This window comes from Leptopilina heterotoma, unplaced genomic scaffold (assembly GCF_015476425.1).
Source record: "Leptopilina heterotoma isolate Lh14 unplaced genomic scaffold, ASM1547642v1 Lhet_6, whole genome shotgun sequence".
Classification (NCBI taxonomy): Eukaryota; Metazoa; Arthropoda; class Insecta; order Hymenoptera; family Figitidae; genus Leptopilina; species Leptopilina heterotoma.
Window position 1 is genome coordinate 6,344,776 of NW_025111137.1, and position 15,988 is coordinate 6,360,763.

Below are 15,988 nucleotides of genomic sequence, written 5' to 3' on the forward strand. Positions count from 1 at the left end.
ATCTTTATGTTTTATAACAATATTTTTAAAGTTGATTAATTTTAAAAAGGTTTGAATTTGAAATTTTTTTAAATCTTAATTCCTATAGAAAAATAACATTAATTGAATATTTAAAATAAAACCATATTGTTCCGCCATTTTGAATTTTGAAAATCGAACATAAGATTCGTAATCAGCGACCCCGCAAGTAATAATTTTCAAGTGAATCAGATAAATTTTTAAAATTCTCATCCGCCATATTGGATCTGCCATTTTGAATTTTGAAAAATCGATGCTGGATTCGTAATCAACGACCCCGAAAACCCCCGAATAATAATTTTCAGGAGAATTACTTTACTTTTTGGTCTAATGTCCTCTAATGCTTCGCCAGAGGTAAATCGTAAAATTGTCTGAAAAACTATTCAGTTTTTCAACAGAACCTGATTCAACTTTTGTAGTCAGAATTTTCTAGCTCATAATCCTTACAAAATGCCCTATTTTAACTAGAGAAAATTGGGGTAATTTTCACAAGGGAACTTTCAAAAGCAATTAATTAATACGATTTATCAAAATCATTCAATTTAAATTTAATTCCCCAAACTTTGTATATATATATATTTTTTTTTCAACGTATGGGTTGATTTATTTGATAATCGAATACTGTTAACCATATGCTTACCGTTTTCGTTTATTTTCAACTTCATTAAAATTTATTGTAAAACCACTGCAAAGTTAATAAAACAATTATTTTTTATCTTCATTTTATGAACACTTTGCTTTCTCATGAAAATTTTCATGTTATTATGCGAATAATAATGAAAATTGAGGCATTGTGATACATTATTGTATTTCAATGACAAAAAACCAAAAATATATTTTTTCCAAATTTCTAACTTTTAAAATAATCAATAATTTCCTAATTCTAGGCCGTATTTTTTATGGACATTGAATTTTTATTAAACATCTTAATTTTATAAATTATTATGCCAGAATTAATTTTCTATATAATTTTGAAACACCATTTTGAGATCAATAATCTATAATTTTAAAAGATTCGTAAATAATTTCTATTTCAAAATAATTCACCTTAAAAAAAAAATTTTATAGTAGATTTCTCTTTGAAAAATTGAATTACTTTTTTGTTAAAATGAAAAGAACTAAAAATAATTTTTATAGAAATTCAATTCGGAGCAATGCAATCAGGCAGTATTGTCGATTCATGATAAAATTCAGTTTAGATCATTTTCTGACGATTCAGCGTCTTTATATATATATGAACGTGAGAGTGTTTGATTTTTTTTTATTTTCCTGGGAGTAAAAATAAAAATTATCAATATATACAAGACGATATTGAGAAAAATTATGAATGCAAAAATAATGTCACCTTGTCTCATCTAAATAATCAGTTTCCTCGAGTCTGCGGTCCTACATAAGGACATAAGGTGTGGTGAATAATATTCTTCGGTCGGAGGTCACTAGGGACGAGTATATAACGATAGTCTTCACACCATAGATGATCAGTAGTGGGCTTAAATCGATACAACTCTGGTAACAATATCGCGACAATTAAATATCATATGAAGTCCACGATGTTGCTACTGGTGAGTGCTTCAAAGCGTAAAATTAGTTAAATTCAAAAATTATGTTTAAAATTAATAAAATTTTAAAACACTAATTTTAAACTTGGTAATTTGACAATTTTTCAAGTTCGTAGATATTTTAGTAGGTTCAGTTTTTAGTTTTGAGATTTTAATTACCAACTTTATTGATATTATTCCAAATAATCTAATAGCAGGAATAAAAATAGGAACACAGTGATAATTAGTTTTATTTATTTCCCTTTAACTTGAAATTTAATTTTCATATATATTTCTAGATTGTAGTGTTTTCGGGAGTGTTATAAAGTGAAAATCAGGGATGGAAAAGTGACGAGAAAAAAAAAGTGATAATGCAAATATGGGCCATGGGGTAGAATTTTATGTTAATTTATCGAATTAAGAAGCACTTGAAAGATCAAAAGACTAAAGAAGGTGAAGATATTGACACTTCTTTTCGTTCCTTGTTCTTCGTTTCTCGCCAACATTTACTTTATTGGAAGCTCTATAAGAGTCATCGTTTTCACGACACCTCCAGCAAAAAAAAATTCCACTTTCTTGAAGAAAAATATGGAAGACCTACATATTTCCTAAGTAGGCGGTTGGTTGCATCTTTTATACTATTTTTTTACTTCTTCTTTTTTTCCAAAACGTTTTCCCTGCCAAGGTTAACAAACATGGAAAAGAAGCAATCTTCTCTTCTCGAAAATTTTTTCTTTTTTTCCTCTTATTTTTTTTAAATCAAGACGAAAAAAAAACTTAAATTCCGCACTCTTTTCATGAACGTGAAAACATCGAGATCGAGAGCTTATTTAAAGGGGATGTACTAGAGTAAAACGTTCGAACGTATACTTTTCATTATGTGTATATACCACGGTATGTTATTTTAATCACTACGGAAATTCTGATATTGAGCTTTCGTTTCATGTTTACTTTTCCCATCATTTTTCAAGTATATAATATCCAACTCTCAATTTGTATTGTTTTAAAACCACTCTCTTTTATCAACTAAAAAAAAATTAAATTTCGAAAATAATTTCATTAATTTGAATTTAAAAACAGTCGGTTTTTGTTTATTTTTCTCTTCCATGAAAAAAAAAAAATTTTCCATTTCTCTTAATGAATAAAATAATTAAAATCGTTGTTTCCAATTTCTTAACTAGAATTATTCTCTAAATTATAGTTTCTTTTCGATTTCTATTTTCGATATTTCTTGACAGTTGAGCTCAATTTACGTTTATTTTGTATTTGTATTTTGAACATTCATAACTTTGTTAAAAAATTAATCAATTTTTGAGTTCTAAACGCCAAAGATCCACAAATTTATATTACTTTGTAAAAAAAATTAGGTTGCAAAAATTTACAAAAATTTACAACAATCTTATAATTAAAACAATATAAAAGAAAATGTTTTTGCTAAGGGTCGTTAAAAAAATTGTAAATAATTGTTAAATTACTTCAAACAAAGCTCATGAAAATTACTACTCGGGAGTTTACAGGGTCGCTGATTACGAATCTGTTGTTATTTTTTCAAAATTCAAAATGGCGGATCCAATATGGCGTACGAAAAATTAAAAATTAAGATATGCTCATGAAAATTATCACTTGGGGATTTTTGATGTCGATGAATTTAAATCTGATGCTAGTTTAAAAAAAAAAAAATTTTCCGACCTCCATATTGGATCCGCCATTTTGAATTTTAAAAAACTAACATTAGATTTGTAATCAAAGACCCAAAAAACCCACAAGTGGTCATTTTCATAAGCCTAGCTCAATTTTTTAATTTTTTTGTTCGCCATATTCAATTTTGAAAATTTTGCAAAACTGACATCAGATTCGTAATTAGTGTCCCCAAAAGTACAGAGTATGACGAAAATCGCTTCACTTAAAAAAAGTCGGACCTTAAAGGATTAAAATGAGCATAATATAAATATCGTTTAATTTAATATTTTAATTAATTAATTAATTAACTATAATAATTTGAATGTTCTTTCATTCACTCATTTTTTTTTCTATCCCTCACACTCTAAAGTTTAACAAAATGAATATTTTGTTTTAGAAAAAGAAGAAAAATATTTGCACAATTCCTATTTTTAATCTTATTTCTCAAACAGGATTTTCCACAGAAAATAAGACATTCAAAATTTTTTAATTCAAACCATTTTTAAATTAAACAACTTATAAAAGTTATCGATATCTTCATGTTTTCTAATAATTAAAGATTACCAAGTAATAAAATCATTATTTTATATTAAAAGAATATTGTTAATGTAACTTCATCAAAATTATATTCATCATTTTAATTCAATTATTATTTTTTTTAAATTTTAAAATTATTTTTTATGAAAATAATTGAATTCCTGCGAAATTTTTATTATTTATGTAAATAATTAAATGTTTGCATACAATTTTATTGAAAATTTTTTTAAAGAATTGTATTCCTTTTGGGAAATTTTATTAAAATAGTAGATATTGAAAAATCATTTAAAATAGAAAATTTTTTGAAAATAATTGAAATTAGGACAATAATTTTTTTGACATTGATGAAAATAATTGAACTTTGGAGAAAAATTTTGTTATTTACAAAGATAATTGGGATTTTTATGAGAATTTTTTTCAAATTTTTACATAGTTGAAATTTATAAGAATTTTACTTTTTTTTGAAAATAATTGAATTTTGACAATTATTTTTAATTTCCCCAAAATTGAATTTTTTTTAGTTTTTTCAACAAAAATTTAAATTAGAAAATTTTTAAATTCTATTATTTTTAATATTGCTAATTTTATTTAAAAAAATAAACAATTTTCCTGCCTAGATTTTCATCTGATAACTTGGAGATACTTTCTTCTTTTCTTATTTCTTTTGATTCAATTTTTAATTTAAATTGAGAAAATTGAATTTAAAGGGATTGAAATCGTCTTCAAACTGCATATAAACAGTTTACTTAATTATTTATAAAATGAAAATTTTCATGTTATGATGTTGAAATTGGCGTTGAAATTAAGTTGAGGGTAAATAATGAAATTCAGTGATTGATTGGAATTTAAGTATAGAAATTATTAATGTTGGATTTAAACACTTTTATTTTGAAACTGGACCGAAACTATATATAAAACTAAAGAGAATTAAGACTTTGAATATTTTAAACTATTGAGAAAATTGGAAGACTTAAAGAGAATTTTAAGACTTTAAGAACAGTTTTTGTTTGAAAGAAAATAACTTTTCAACTGAACTTTCCTTAAGGAACACGTATATTTATGTAACAATTCCCTCTACCTTTTTTAAGTGAGAAAAATTTGGCGATGGAAATATTGTAGTAAGGGAAAAAGAATTTGGCTATTTTAGGATTGGTTTTAGAAAAAGAAAATGGAGAGAAAACTCTTTAGAAAAATGTCCTAATTGGCAAATTTTGTATCCGTTCCATTTTATGGATTTTCACGCGTAGGAGGACTTTTGGGGTCTTCAAAATGGGTTAATTTTGTTGTTAATTATTTCATACTTTTATTAATTCATACTTTGAATTTTATTAACATTATATTAATTTTAAACTAAAGATTACAAAATAAGATTACAGTGACAGAAAGTTGGAGTGTGAGAGTGTAAAATAAAATAAGAATGTTAACAGTATGTGATGTATGTATGTCAGGAAGGAAAAATTTTGAAATAAATAACATGAGATTGTGCAAAGTACTTTTCTTCACGTGTTGCATGTTTTTTTTGTTGATATTGAGTAGTGGACGTTATCGGCTCTTCTGGCGGCTGCTCAGGCCAGTGTCTGGCCTTATCATGGATCAGTGGGATGGGTTCCAGCAACAGGTACATCATATGGAGCTGCACCATCAGTCGCCTTGAGTGAAGCATATGCACAATCAAATGCCCATGCTCATGCTACTAGTGTTGCCGGAGGTTCGAACAACATTTACACACCAATTTACTATAAGGGACTAGGTAGTCAATCAGCAGTATCAAGCGCATCAGCTCATTCTTCCGTAGGTTCTGCAATTTCTAGAGGTTCGTAATTAATTTTCAACTTATTTAATGCACATATATCAAAAAAGTAAATAGCAATTATCAATCAAATAAAATGAGGTGTCAATGAAGTAAAAATTCTACTGACTGTCTGCATACTTTCGCGGACCATCAGTGGTCAACATTGTTAGACTAACGTTAGGCTAACGTTAGAATAACGTTAGAATAAGGTTAACTAACGTTAAGTCTAACTAACGTTAGACTAACTTTAACTAACGTTAGACTAACTTTAAATAACGTTAGACTAACTTTAACTAACGTTAATACTTTAACTAACATTAATACTTTAACTAACGTTAATACTTTAACTAACGTTAATACTTTAACTAACGTTAGACTAACGTTAGACTAACTTTAACTAACGTTATAATCTGACATTAGTGACCAAAGAATGTCGTTAAGATTAACGTTAGTTAGTTTAAGATAGTTAGTTAAGATTAACGTTATCCTAACGTTAGTTAAAGTTAGTCCAACATTAGTTAGACTAACTAGTTAGTGTGTTAAGTTAACTATTGACGCTTCTTGGGCACTATTTGGAAATTAAAGTTTTTGGATTTAAAGAGATTCTTTTTGAAGATTTGTCGTCTATTACAGGTTCTGCCTACGTAGCTGCTCCTTCAAGAGGACCAGTCACAATAGTAGGACCCTCATTGCATCCGGTGTCAGTTATTGGATCCAACAGTGGTTCAGCAGTAGCAAATTCCATAGCTGGAGGAGGTTCAGCGGGAGCAACTGCAGTGATTGGACCAACATCGGTACCAGTTTCAGTAGTTGGTCCATCATCTGGTCCAGTATACATCACTGGATCCGGAGATAGTTCAGCAAGTGCTCATGCACACGCTAATTCGGCTTATGGTGTCGCATCGTCCGGTGCATCCATAGGACCATCTACCGGACCTGTGTACATTAAAGGTACCCCAATTATCTCCAAAAAATTTTCCTCTATTCACAATTTTTTTTTCTACTAATTAAAAATGAAAATTCTTTCTCCATACACAGCTCCAGTTGCTCCGCCAACCATATATCGAGCCCCAATTGTCAGGCCTGCACCTGTAATTGTAAAAAGCAGACCAGAGCCTGTTATTTGGTGTCCACCAGAAGTGACAGAATGGAAACTCCCAAAACCAATTGCAATTTATCCCTCACGTGTTGATCCCATTTTTGTAGCAGGGCCATCAGCTGGAAGTGTTGCAATCACAGGTCCCACAGCACCTTCTGCTATTATTTCTGGTCCCTCGGGAACAATTGCGACTTCCGGTGGATCAGCGTGGCCAGGAATCAAATACTGGTGATCAAATACTGGTCCGGAAAAAAAAAATGTGATCATATTCAACGATGTATAAACTTGTGCGAAATTGACGATAACGCTTATTACGTGTACGAAAAATCGAAATAGTATTTTTTTATAGTTTATTAAATTACTCTTGATAAACAATGTTTTATTTCTCCCCACTATAAAAAATATATTTTACAATAAAAATTTATCTTATAATAAAATTTAACGGAATCTATAATTTCAGTTACTTTATTATAATTTAATTTTAAATTATTAAATTAAATATGTTTCAATTCATTGTATAAACTTTTGTTGCTTTTGACAAAATGATAATAATAGATTGTATTATTTTGGTGCTTATTTCAAAGATAATATAATATCATTATTAATTACAATTTTTAACCTTTATTTATTAATTATATTCAAAATATAGAGAATAAATTGGGAAGAATAAAAGCATTTCATATGTATTTTCACAATGATGAAAATTCGAATACAATGGATATAATTTGCATACATTGCAAATAATCGCAATAGTAATTCTCTAATTACGACTTTTCCAAATTATTAGTATTCAAGCAAGTCCCATTATCGTAAAAGTGATAAAGCTATTATTGACTAAATACAATTACATTATTTAATAACATTGTCAGCCCGTTAATTATTTTCGCTTATAATAAGCGAGCATATATTAATTTCAAATGGGTTTATTTACATTTATTTGATTATACCTACCTGCATACGTTGCACAAATATAACATTACAAAATAATCATTTCATTCAAAGAAATTAAATTAAATGTAAAATTATATTTTCACTTCTAAATTTAATAATTAATATATACAAAATTATTGAATTTTTTGTTAATTAAATAATTTTAGATTGCTTTTTTGTTACTTGTACTAAGTATAATAATTATTATCGACAAAAAAAAAATTATTATCAAAAAAAGAAACAATTAATCCTAAAAATATTGCCTTTAATTTATTTTTCTGCAATTTTTTTATTAATGTTATTATTTATTTTTCGTACAAAGTTATGTTTTGAACTAAAGAGGCAAATAATTTTTTTTAAAACAAACTTTATTACACTATTAATACACAAGAAATTGCATTAAAAATTACATTAGAAATCATAAAATTATAAGAATAGCATGTTATGTATGCCTTTCTTATAATTTTATGATTCTTACTTACACAGCAATTTATTAAAGAAGTTGAAAAATCATTTTTATTATTTTTATTCTATTACACATAATTAAATTATTATTTGTTAAAGTGCACATGATTTTAAGTAAATCCAGTAAATTATTTGTGTGCACTTTTGGTAAACTTTTTTATTTACATGAATTTGTTTTTCAAATTAATAAAAAAATTTTTTATAATCTCAAGAAAATGTTGAATGGCTTGAGTAATAGGATTTAATTTACTCTGCATTTCACTAGAAGCTTTTGATAAACCATCTTTCGCCTTATGAAATTGTCCCTCAATTCCAAACGAAGCTGTGTAATGAAAAACCTGCACATACAAAAGAAATTGTTATTAATATTAATCTTTGCTATATGTACCAATTCATGATAAGTTGCTCCATATAACCCAACTGGTTAATAAAGTGGCCATTATTACCCTAGTGATATAAAGTGTAATTTATTGACTGCTCGTAGGTTAATAAAGTATCTTTTATTACCCTAGGGAAATAATGGCCACTTTATTAACCAGTTCGTCTGAGTTGCATAAATATTTTTTACCGAATTTTTTTTTACTTCTAACACAAAAATCTTTATTCTGGACAAAAAAAAACTCATTTTTACATTTCTTTTGATTTATATATAACAATTATAAAAGTATGTACGAGACTACTGAAAATTGCCCGGATGTTTATTTTGTATATTGCAAGAAAATAAAGTCATCAAAGTTTTACAGTAAAATTGTTTTATGTCAATAAATACAATATATTTTGATGTTAAAATGAATTTTTTATTTGTTTAAACAAATTATTATTGTTATTTAGCAACTTTTTACAGAAAGCACCTAGAAAGTTGCAGTTTTTTCCTAATTTTACAATTCCCTAAACTCTATATGATTACAGATAAAAAGTAAAAATTGAACTATTGTTTAAACAATTTTTAAACAAATTATTGTTGTTATTTATCAACGTTTTACAGAATGCCTCAGAAAGTTGCAGTTTTTTTTCCTAATTTTGCAATTTACTAAACTTATTCGTGGGTTTTCGGGGTCGCTGATTACGAATATAAAGTCAGATTTTCAAAATTCAAAATGGCGGTTCCAATATGGCGGACATTTTTTTTCAAAATTGCTCAAATTTGCACAAAACTTGTTACTCGAGGGTTTTCGGGGTCGCTGATTATGAATCTAAAGTCAGATTTTCAAAATTCAAAATGGCGGTTCCAATATGGCGGACATTTTTTTCAAAATTGCTTCATCTTGCATGAAACCTATTACTCGTGGGTTTTCGGGGTCGCTGATTACGAATCTAAAGTCATATTTTCAAAATTCAAAATGGCGGTTCCAATATGGCGGACATTTTTTTCAAAATTGCTTCAATTTGCATGAAACTTGTTACTCATGGGTTTTCGGGGTCGCTGATTATGAATCTAAAGTCAGATTTTCAAAATTCAAAATAGTGGTTCCAATATGGCGGACATTTTTTTTCAAAATTACTCAAATTTGCACAAAACTTGTTACTCGGGGGTTTTCGGGGTCGCTGATTATGAATCTAAAGTCAGATTTTCAAAATTCAAAATGGCGGTTCCAATATGGCGGACATTTTTTTCAAAATTGCTTCAATTTGCATGAAACTTATTACTCGTGGGTTTTCGGGGTCGCTGATTACGAATCTAAAGTCATATTTTCAAAATTCAAAATGGTGGTTCCAATATGGCGGACATTTTTTTCAAAATTGCTTCAATTTGCATGAAACTTGTTACTCGTGGGTTTTCGGGGTCGCTGATTACGAATCTAAAGTCAGATTTTAAAAATTCAAAATGGCGTTTCCAATATGGCTGATCCAAACTAAAACTCCACTTAATTTCTTTTCAATTATCTCGCCTTCTCTCTTTATAGGAATTATGTACATTTTTTCCTCCATTTAGCCTTTTGAAAAATTATTTATAACTATTAAATTAATTTCCAATATAATTAGGTATATTACAATTATACAGAAAAAGTAAATGAATAATGTTAAAGTCGATTTTTTATGACAAATTTGATATAATAAAGAAAAATTGTATGAAAGAAAGAAAGTGTTTTTATTATTTGGGTATGTATTTTAATAGTTTTATTTTTTTCGAGATATATTACTATAAGCATTATTATGATTACTATAAACATTAATATAGGCAAATAATAAAAGTTCCATAATGACCAAATCGAATAAGACGCTGAAAAGCTTGAGAAAATAGTGATTGAACTGAGGCAGCATCCGGTGCAACAAGTAACTGCACATTATCGTTATCCAAGCTGTGAGTTTATACTCGATCTCGATTACAACTAATACCCAGTCTCACATAGAAACCACCCATTACCTTGCGACAGCTGCTGCATTTGCGTTTGATTGCTTTTATAGTACTCGACTCTATTCTACTGTCATAACGCACGTACAAATCGTACATTAAGTGAACCATCGAATGAAACGTGAACGTTTTTTTTGTCACAACACCATCGTAACAATAATACTGAAGATTTAGTTTACATACAAGCAAGAAACATTCATAACAAATCTTTAGTTTTTCTTATTGCAAAACGTTTTAACTCTTACAAAAAAAAATATTTTGCAAAAAATAACAATATTTATAATTTAAACAATTTTATAAAAAAAAAAAATTATTTAATTTCATTTATTTGAAATGTTTATTTCTCGAAAAAAGTTTCTGACGAATTCAAATTTTTTGTTTTTCAAAATGCATATGTTATTCAAACAATATATTTTTCCTTCCGTTGTATACGTTGAAAATTACACGATAAAATTTACTTCAATAAAATTTCACTACAATTGGAAGTGATATATTTTTATATTGAAGGTGAAAAGGGATATTTTTTAAACTTTTGGCGAATTTCACTCCCAAGAAATTTCAAGAGCTCATAATATAACCTACAAAGATAAGAATGAAAGTTATGGCAATGGTAGCAATATAGTCCACAGACAGTTATAAATGAGATTGAAAAAAAGTGGTGTAGAAAGAATGTAAACTTTTAGATAAAAATAATCAGGAGAATAAAAAAGAAGGAGGGGAAGGATCTCTCTTGGCTATCGAAGAATGGACGATTATACCCGCATTTCTATTTTTATGCTCCTTTAATTAAAAGAAATATTGTCTTACTAACTTTTCAGATACTTTGGCTTATAGACTCGTCTTAATCCTTTAGGCGAAAAATTTTTAATTCATCATGTTCTACTTTTTAAATTTAACTTTAAATTCTTTTTTTTTCTACAGATTAAGTTTTAATAATGTTGAATTAAAATTTTATTAAAATTTAATTATCACAGAATTTGAAATTATAAATTTATTGTTAAAACAAAATTATTTTATAGAAATGATTTTTTTAAATTTTTTAACTTTTAAGCATACCTCTGCAATCAGCACAAAAAAGATGCTTAAGATGATGGCTTGTCTTCTAGTGAACATGATGACAGAATTGAGAAGCTTGTTAAGGAGATTACTTCAACGATTCTTATCCACGTAACTGTAAAGTAACTTCTTAATTAAATTCTCAATTTGAAACCATACTTATATATACTCTCTGATTAAATAAAAAATCGTGTAATCCGTTAAATTTATTTTTTAAATTAATTTAAAATCGGCAAACACTTTGTTATTTGCATAATTACACGTTTTTGCATTTTTACACGTAAGTTTCCAATTTGTAAATTTAAATGTTCATTTTGAAAATTAAAAATATTGATTAGTGATTTCACTCCAATCGCACGTCTTTCTCTTATTGCGCGTGAATCAATATATTAGTTCCTTTATTTTTACTTTAAAGTAAAACAATTCAATTCTTTAAATTTAAAAATTATTAAAAATTAAAATAATATTAGACGTAAAGTAAATGAAGGGGAAAAAATTCTACACCTCGTTTTCTTGCTGGTGACATACACATATTGAATATTTTTGACGAGTCAGCATTAGTTATTTATAGATTTTACTTCCTCTATATCAAATATCTGATAACAATTTTTTCTAACGTAATAGATTATGAAAAGAATTTTCTAGGAAATTTACTTGTTTTCAAATATACGTTAATTATGATTAAAACAGCGTGCGACACTTTTCACTTATACACGTGATGTATACATGTAGTTGGTGTTGATCTCGTTAAAGTTGTAAATCAAAAATAACGAGAACGCTGTGCAACGACTTCTATTCGTTGTTGACGAGACCGTACAGCAACACCGCTGCATTTTTCACATCACAGCTAACGTCTGGAATAGACGAGTCCTTTATGTCTGCACACGAACAGAAATAAGAATTTGAAAATATTTCGTTGTGTACGCAGAAAAACTGAAAGTCAATTTTTAAAAATTCTTATACTAAAAGTAACAAAAAATCAAAAGTTTTAAATTCTACATCACTAATATCGAATGTTTCCACAATTTTCACAATTTCTTTCCATATTTTCATTGTCAAAATTGAAAAATATCTTTACATACACCAATAGAAAAATTTTATTCATTTTAATTGAAAACATAAACAAATTTTATTATCTCGATTTTTATACAAGTATACATATCCACACATATTCACCTATAATATAATGGAAAAATAGAACTAAATAATACGATGTTAACTACTTATAGTGATGTTTAGAAATATTTGGCATTTCACAACGAAAACTCAAAAAATACATTTTCCCTTACCATTACTAAAAATTTGTCAAAAATGTGATCGTTTGTTTTGGAATGATATAAATAAAGGTTGTAGAAGATTTTCTAGGCATTACAGCGAATTTGAAGACTTTTAAGTACGTGAAATTTAAAAGCTCCCATTACCCCATGCTCCCCTATATGTTATCCCAAGTTTTTATTTTTGAATGAGAGAATTTTTCAAATGGAAAAATAATATTTTTAAAATCCTTAAATGTTTTGTGACATTACATTAATGTTTGGAATAATTTCACGAGAGAAAAATAAAAATGAAATATTTTTACATACGTATAGAAAATTATGAATGGAAGCAAGGGCCTTTCATATGTAAATTACTATATTCTGCTTCGCGCTGTTCCGCACTCTGTTAGCAAATTTTTTTCTTCCGTAAAATACGAATGTGGCCTTATTTTTTTTAGTGCTTGAAAAACATTGTCATAAATAACTTGAAAAAAAACACTGTTAACTAAGTAAATTTAAATAATTATTTTTGAATATCCATTTTGAATGTTATATATACATATATATATTTACGCAAGAAAAAAGAGGAAATAAAAGAAAAATTTTATTTTTCATTTTCATCTTTTATCATGAAAAGATCAAAATAGAATAATAATTCAATTCAACTGAAAATCGATTTTCAGTAAAATAAAATTATTCGAAAGCTATAAAATGGTGAATCTTGTGGAAAATCTACTTTTTACTGTTACATTTGATTTGCTAAAAAATACTTTTCATTTTCGTTAACATGTATTTTTGTAATTTTCAATACGTGTCTTTTTGTTTCTATAATATTTATGCAGATGATCTTGAAATCAGTTTGTTACAGTGTTCAAATAAAATAGAATTATGGCATAAATTTTCCTTTTTTAACTCTAAACATCATTTTTAATTCTTTTGTCGTCTACTTTTTTTTGCAATAGAATAATTTATCTGTACAATTCTTTTTTATCGCCTTTTCTCCTTTTTCCTCTGTTTCTCTCTGTTGGCTTTAGACTATTTTGAAAATAATTTTCTTCATTTTTGCAAAGTCTGATACCAGATATCGTCAGGCCTTAAACTTTTAGGTTATGATTCCTATCATATTGGATCCACCATTTTGAATCTTGAAATTTCGACTGCAGATTCGTAATCAGAGACCTCAAAAACTCCCGATTGACAAGTTTCAAGTAAATTCTATTGATTTTTAATTTTTTGTTGTCCGCCATATTGGATTCTCCATTTTGAATTTTGAAATTTCGACTGTGGATTCGTACTACCAGCCCGTTCTCACTAAAACCGGACCCACTTTTTTTGGAGCCCACACTTGGTACTGTGGTAAGACAAGATATATTATGATCCTTTTTTATGTTGCTCCTCTGACATAATTCTACTTTGACAACTTTAAAATAATTAAAACAGGGCTTCATGTCCACATCACGGTCGAAGAATCTTGGAAATGTCAAATTCGACAACATTACAAAACATACGTCATATTAGGAGAGACTAGAATGGCTAACTATAGACCCAAACCGCTCCAGTACTTCTATTCGCAAAAGCTCTCTCCATATTAACATTAATAAACGAATAAACAATTATAAGTATTTTATTTATAATCTAAAATTTCTCTCTAATTCAAAAATTAAAGTATAATTTACAGTTGTAGTAAATTATTTAAATAATAGAAATATTAGATATTATTTGGTGAACAATTGAATTACAAACTAAATATGAACGTCGGTAATGTTCGTAATGGCACAACAATGTGATGTGCACTTCACTCTAATGCATTTCCGACAAGCTGCAACCGTGTATGAATTCGAAATGGGGTGAGCCACAAATGTTGAGTGAATCCAGAACGAGGGCTGAGTATGTATATCGCGACATCCGGTTACGCGTAAACGCGCTAACCTTTTGCGAAGTACCCGGGCTGAGTTGCGCTCTAATTAATATTAATCTTTCAAGAGAAGCTTTTTCTAGCTAATATAATGAAAACGTATTATCCTACTAAAAGACGCGATGAAACTGATAAATTTTCCACCACTTGAAAATTGTTTTAAATTCTCTTCAAGCTACCCTAGTATACCCTCAAACTGTTAATGTCTTAAAACTGAAATATGCTGCACAATTAACATAAGAACTAACTTGTCGAGGGGAATTTACATCTTCATTTTGATGAATACACATTTAGTTGTTTTTTAAATTGAAATAATCCTTCACTTGTTCGTCCAAATTCGACATTTAACAGTTTTAATTAGTTGATGATTTATCATAAATGTGAAGAATCTTTTAAAGACAAAGTAACATAGACTACAAAGCGTTTTGATTTGATTAAGAACTTAATTATGTAATTATTTGTTTCTTATACAATCAGGAAAGGTTAGACGATAAATACACTGTAAAAAATTTAGGAAGTTAACGGACTCGGGAGTTGGGAGTTAAATTTTTCGAGTTAAAAATCAACTCCAAAAGAGAGTTAATTTCTAACTCCCTTCATTCAACACCCGCGCGAGTTATTTTTTCCATGGGGAGTTAGCATTTAGGTGTTAAATTTTAACTCTCTTTATTTAACTCCCCTGGCATTAACTCTCCAATGGGTGCGACTTTTATAGAATCCCCTGGGGAGTTAAAATTTAACTCTCTTTTTTTTACAGTGTAGAGGATTGTAAAATCTATGAAAATTGCTGGCTCAACATTATTATAAATACTGAAGCGTTCGTGACTTTGCATCGACGAATATTACGTTAACTCTATCTCTTTCTCTTTGTGAGTTGATGAATTTATAATTAGCTTGCGATTTTCGCTTTGGTGCATCGTCTGCGTAGGATTTACTTGTTTGATGAAGAAAATGTATTCTGAATTTCTAGGGACAAAATTTGTAATTAATGCTGTTAAATTGATACGAGTGATTAATTGTACGGTATCCTTTAATCCTGATACCTGAACCTTGCATGGTGTGGTAATTAATATCAAATTACAAATCGTTCCCTTAACATACTTTCTACAAATAGTTAAAGTACTATCACATTCTCTAAGAACCTCAACTACGTTAGAATTTCATCACTAGGATTATACAAACTACATCAAAGCTAAATTAAGATTTTCATTTCCTTGCAAATACCATGTTTTTGTTATTTTATGCTAGATATTAACATTAATGGATTCATGATGTTATATCATTTTGTGATTGAAAGATAGTCATGTCCAGCGTTCTATATAAGTGGCATTCAATCTTTTGGAATTAAA

The 15,988-nt window shown here is 28.0% G+C and overlaps 1 protein-coding gene across 1 annotated transcript; it reads left to right on the top strand.

Annotated features, from left to right (window-relative positions):
- Positions 1-1,449: 1,449 nt before the first annotated feature.
- On the top strand, positions 1,450-7,036 carry LOC122509196 (sperm-associated antigen 8-like). The gene is made up of 4 exons (XM_043623045.1): positions 1,450-1,580; positions 5,310-5,586; positions 6,199-6,516; positions 6,604-7,036. Exons 1-4 carry the CDS (start codon positions 1,557-1,559, stop codon positions 6,894-6,896), a joined length of 912 nt encoding a protein of 303 aa, XP_043478980.1. The 5' UTR covers positions 1,450-1,556; the 3' UTR covers positions 6,897-7,036.
- Positions 7,037-15,988: the final 8,952 nt, after the last annotated feature.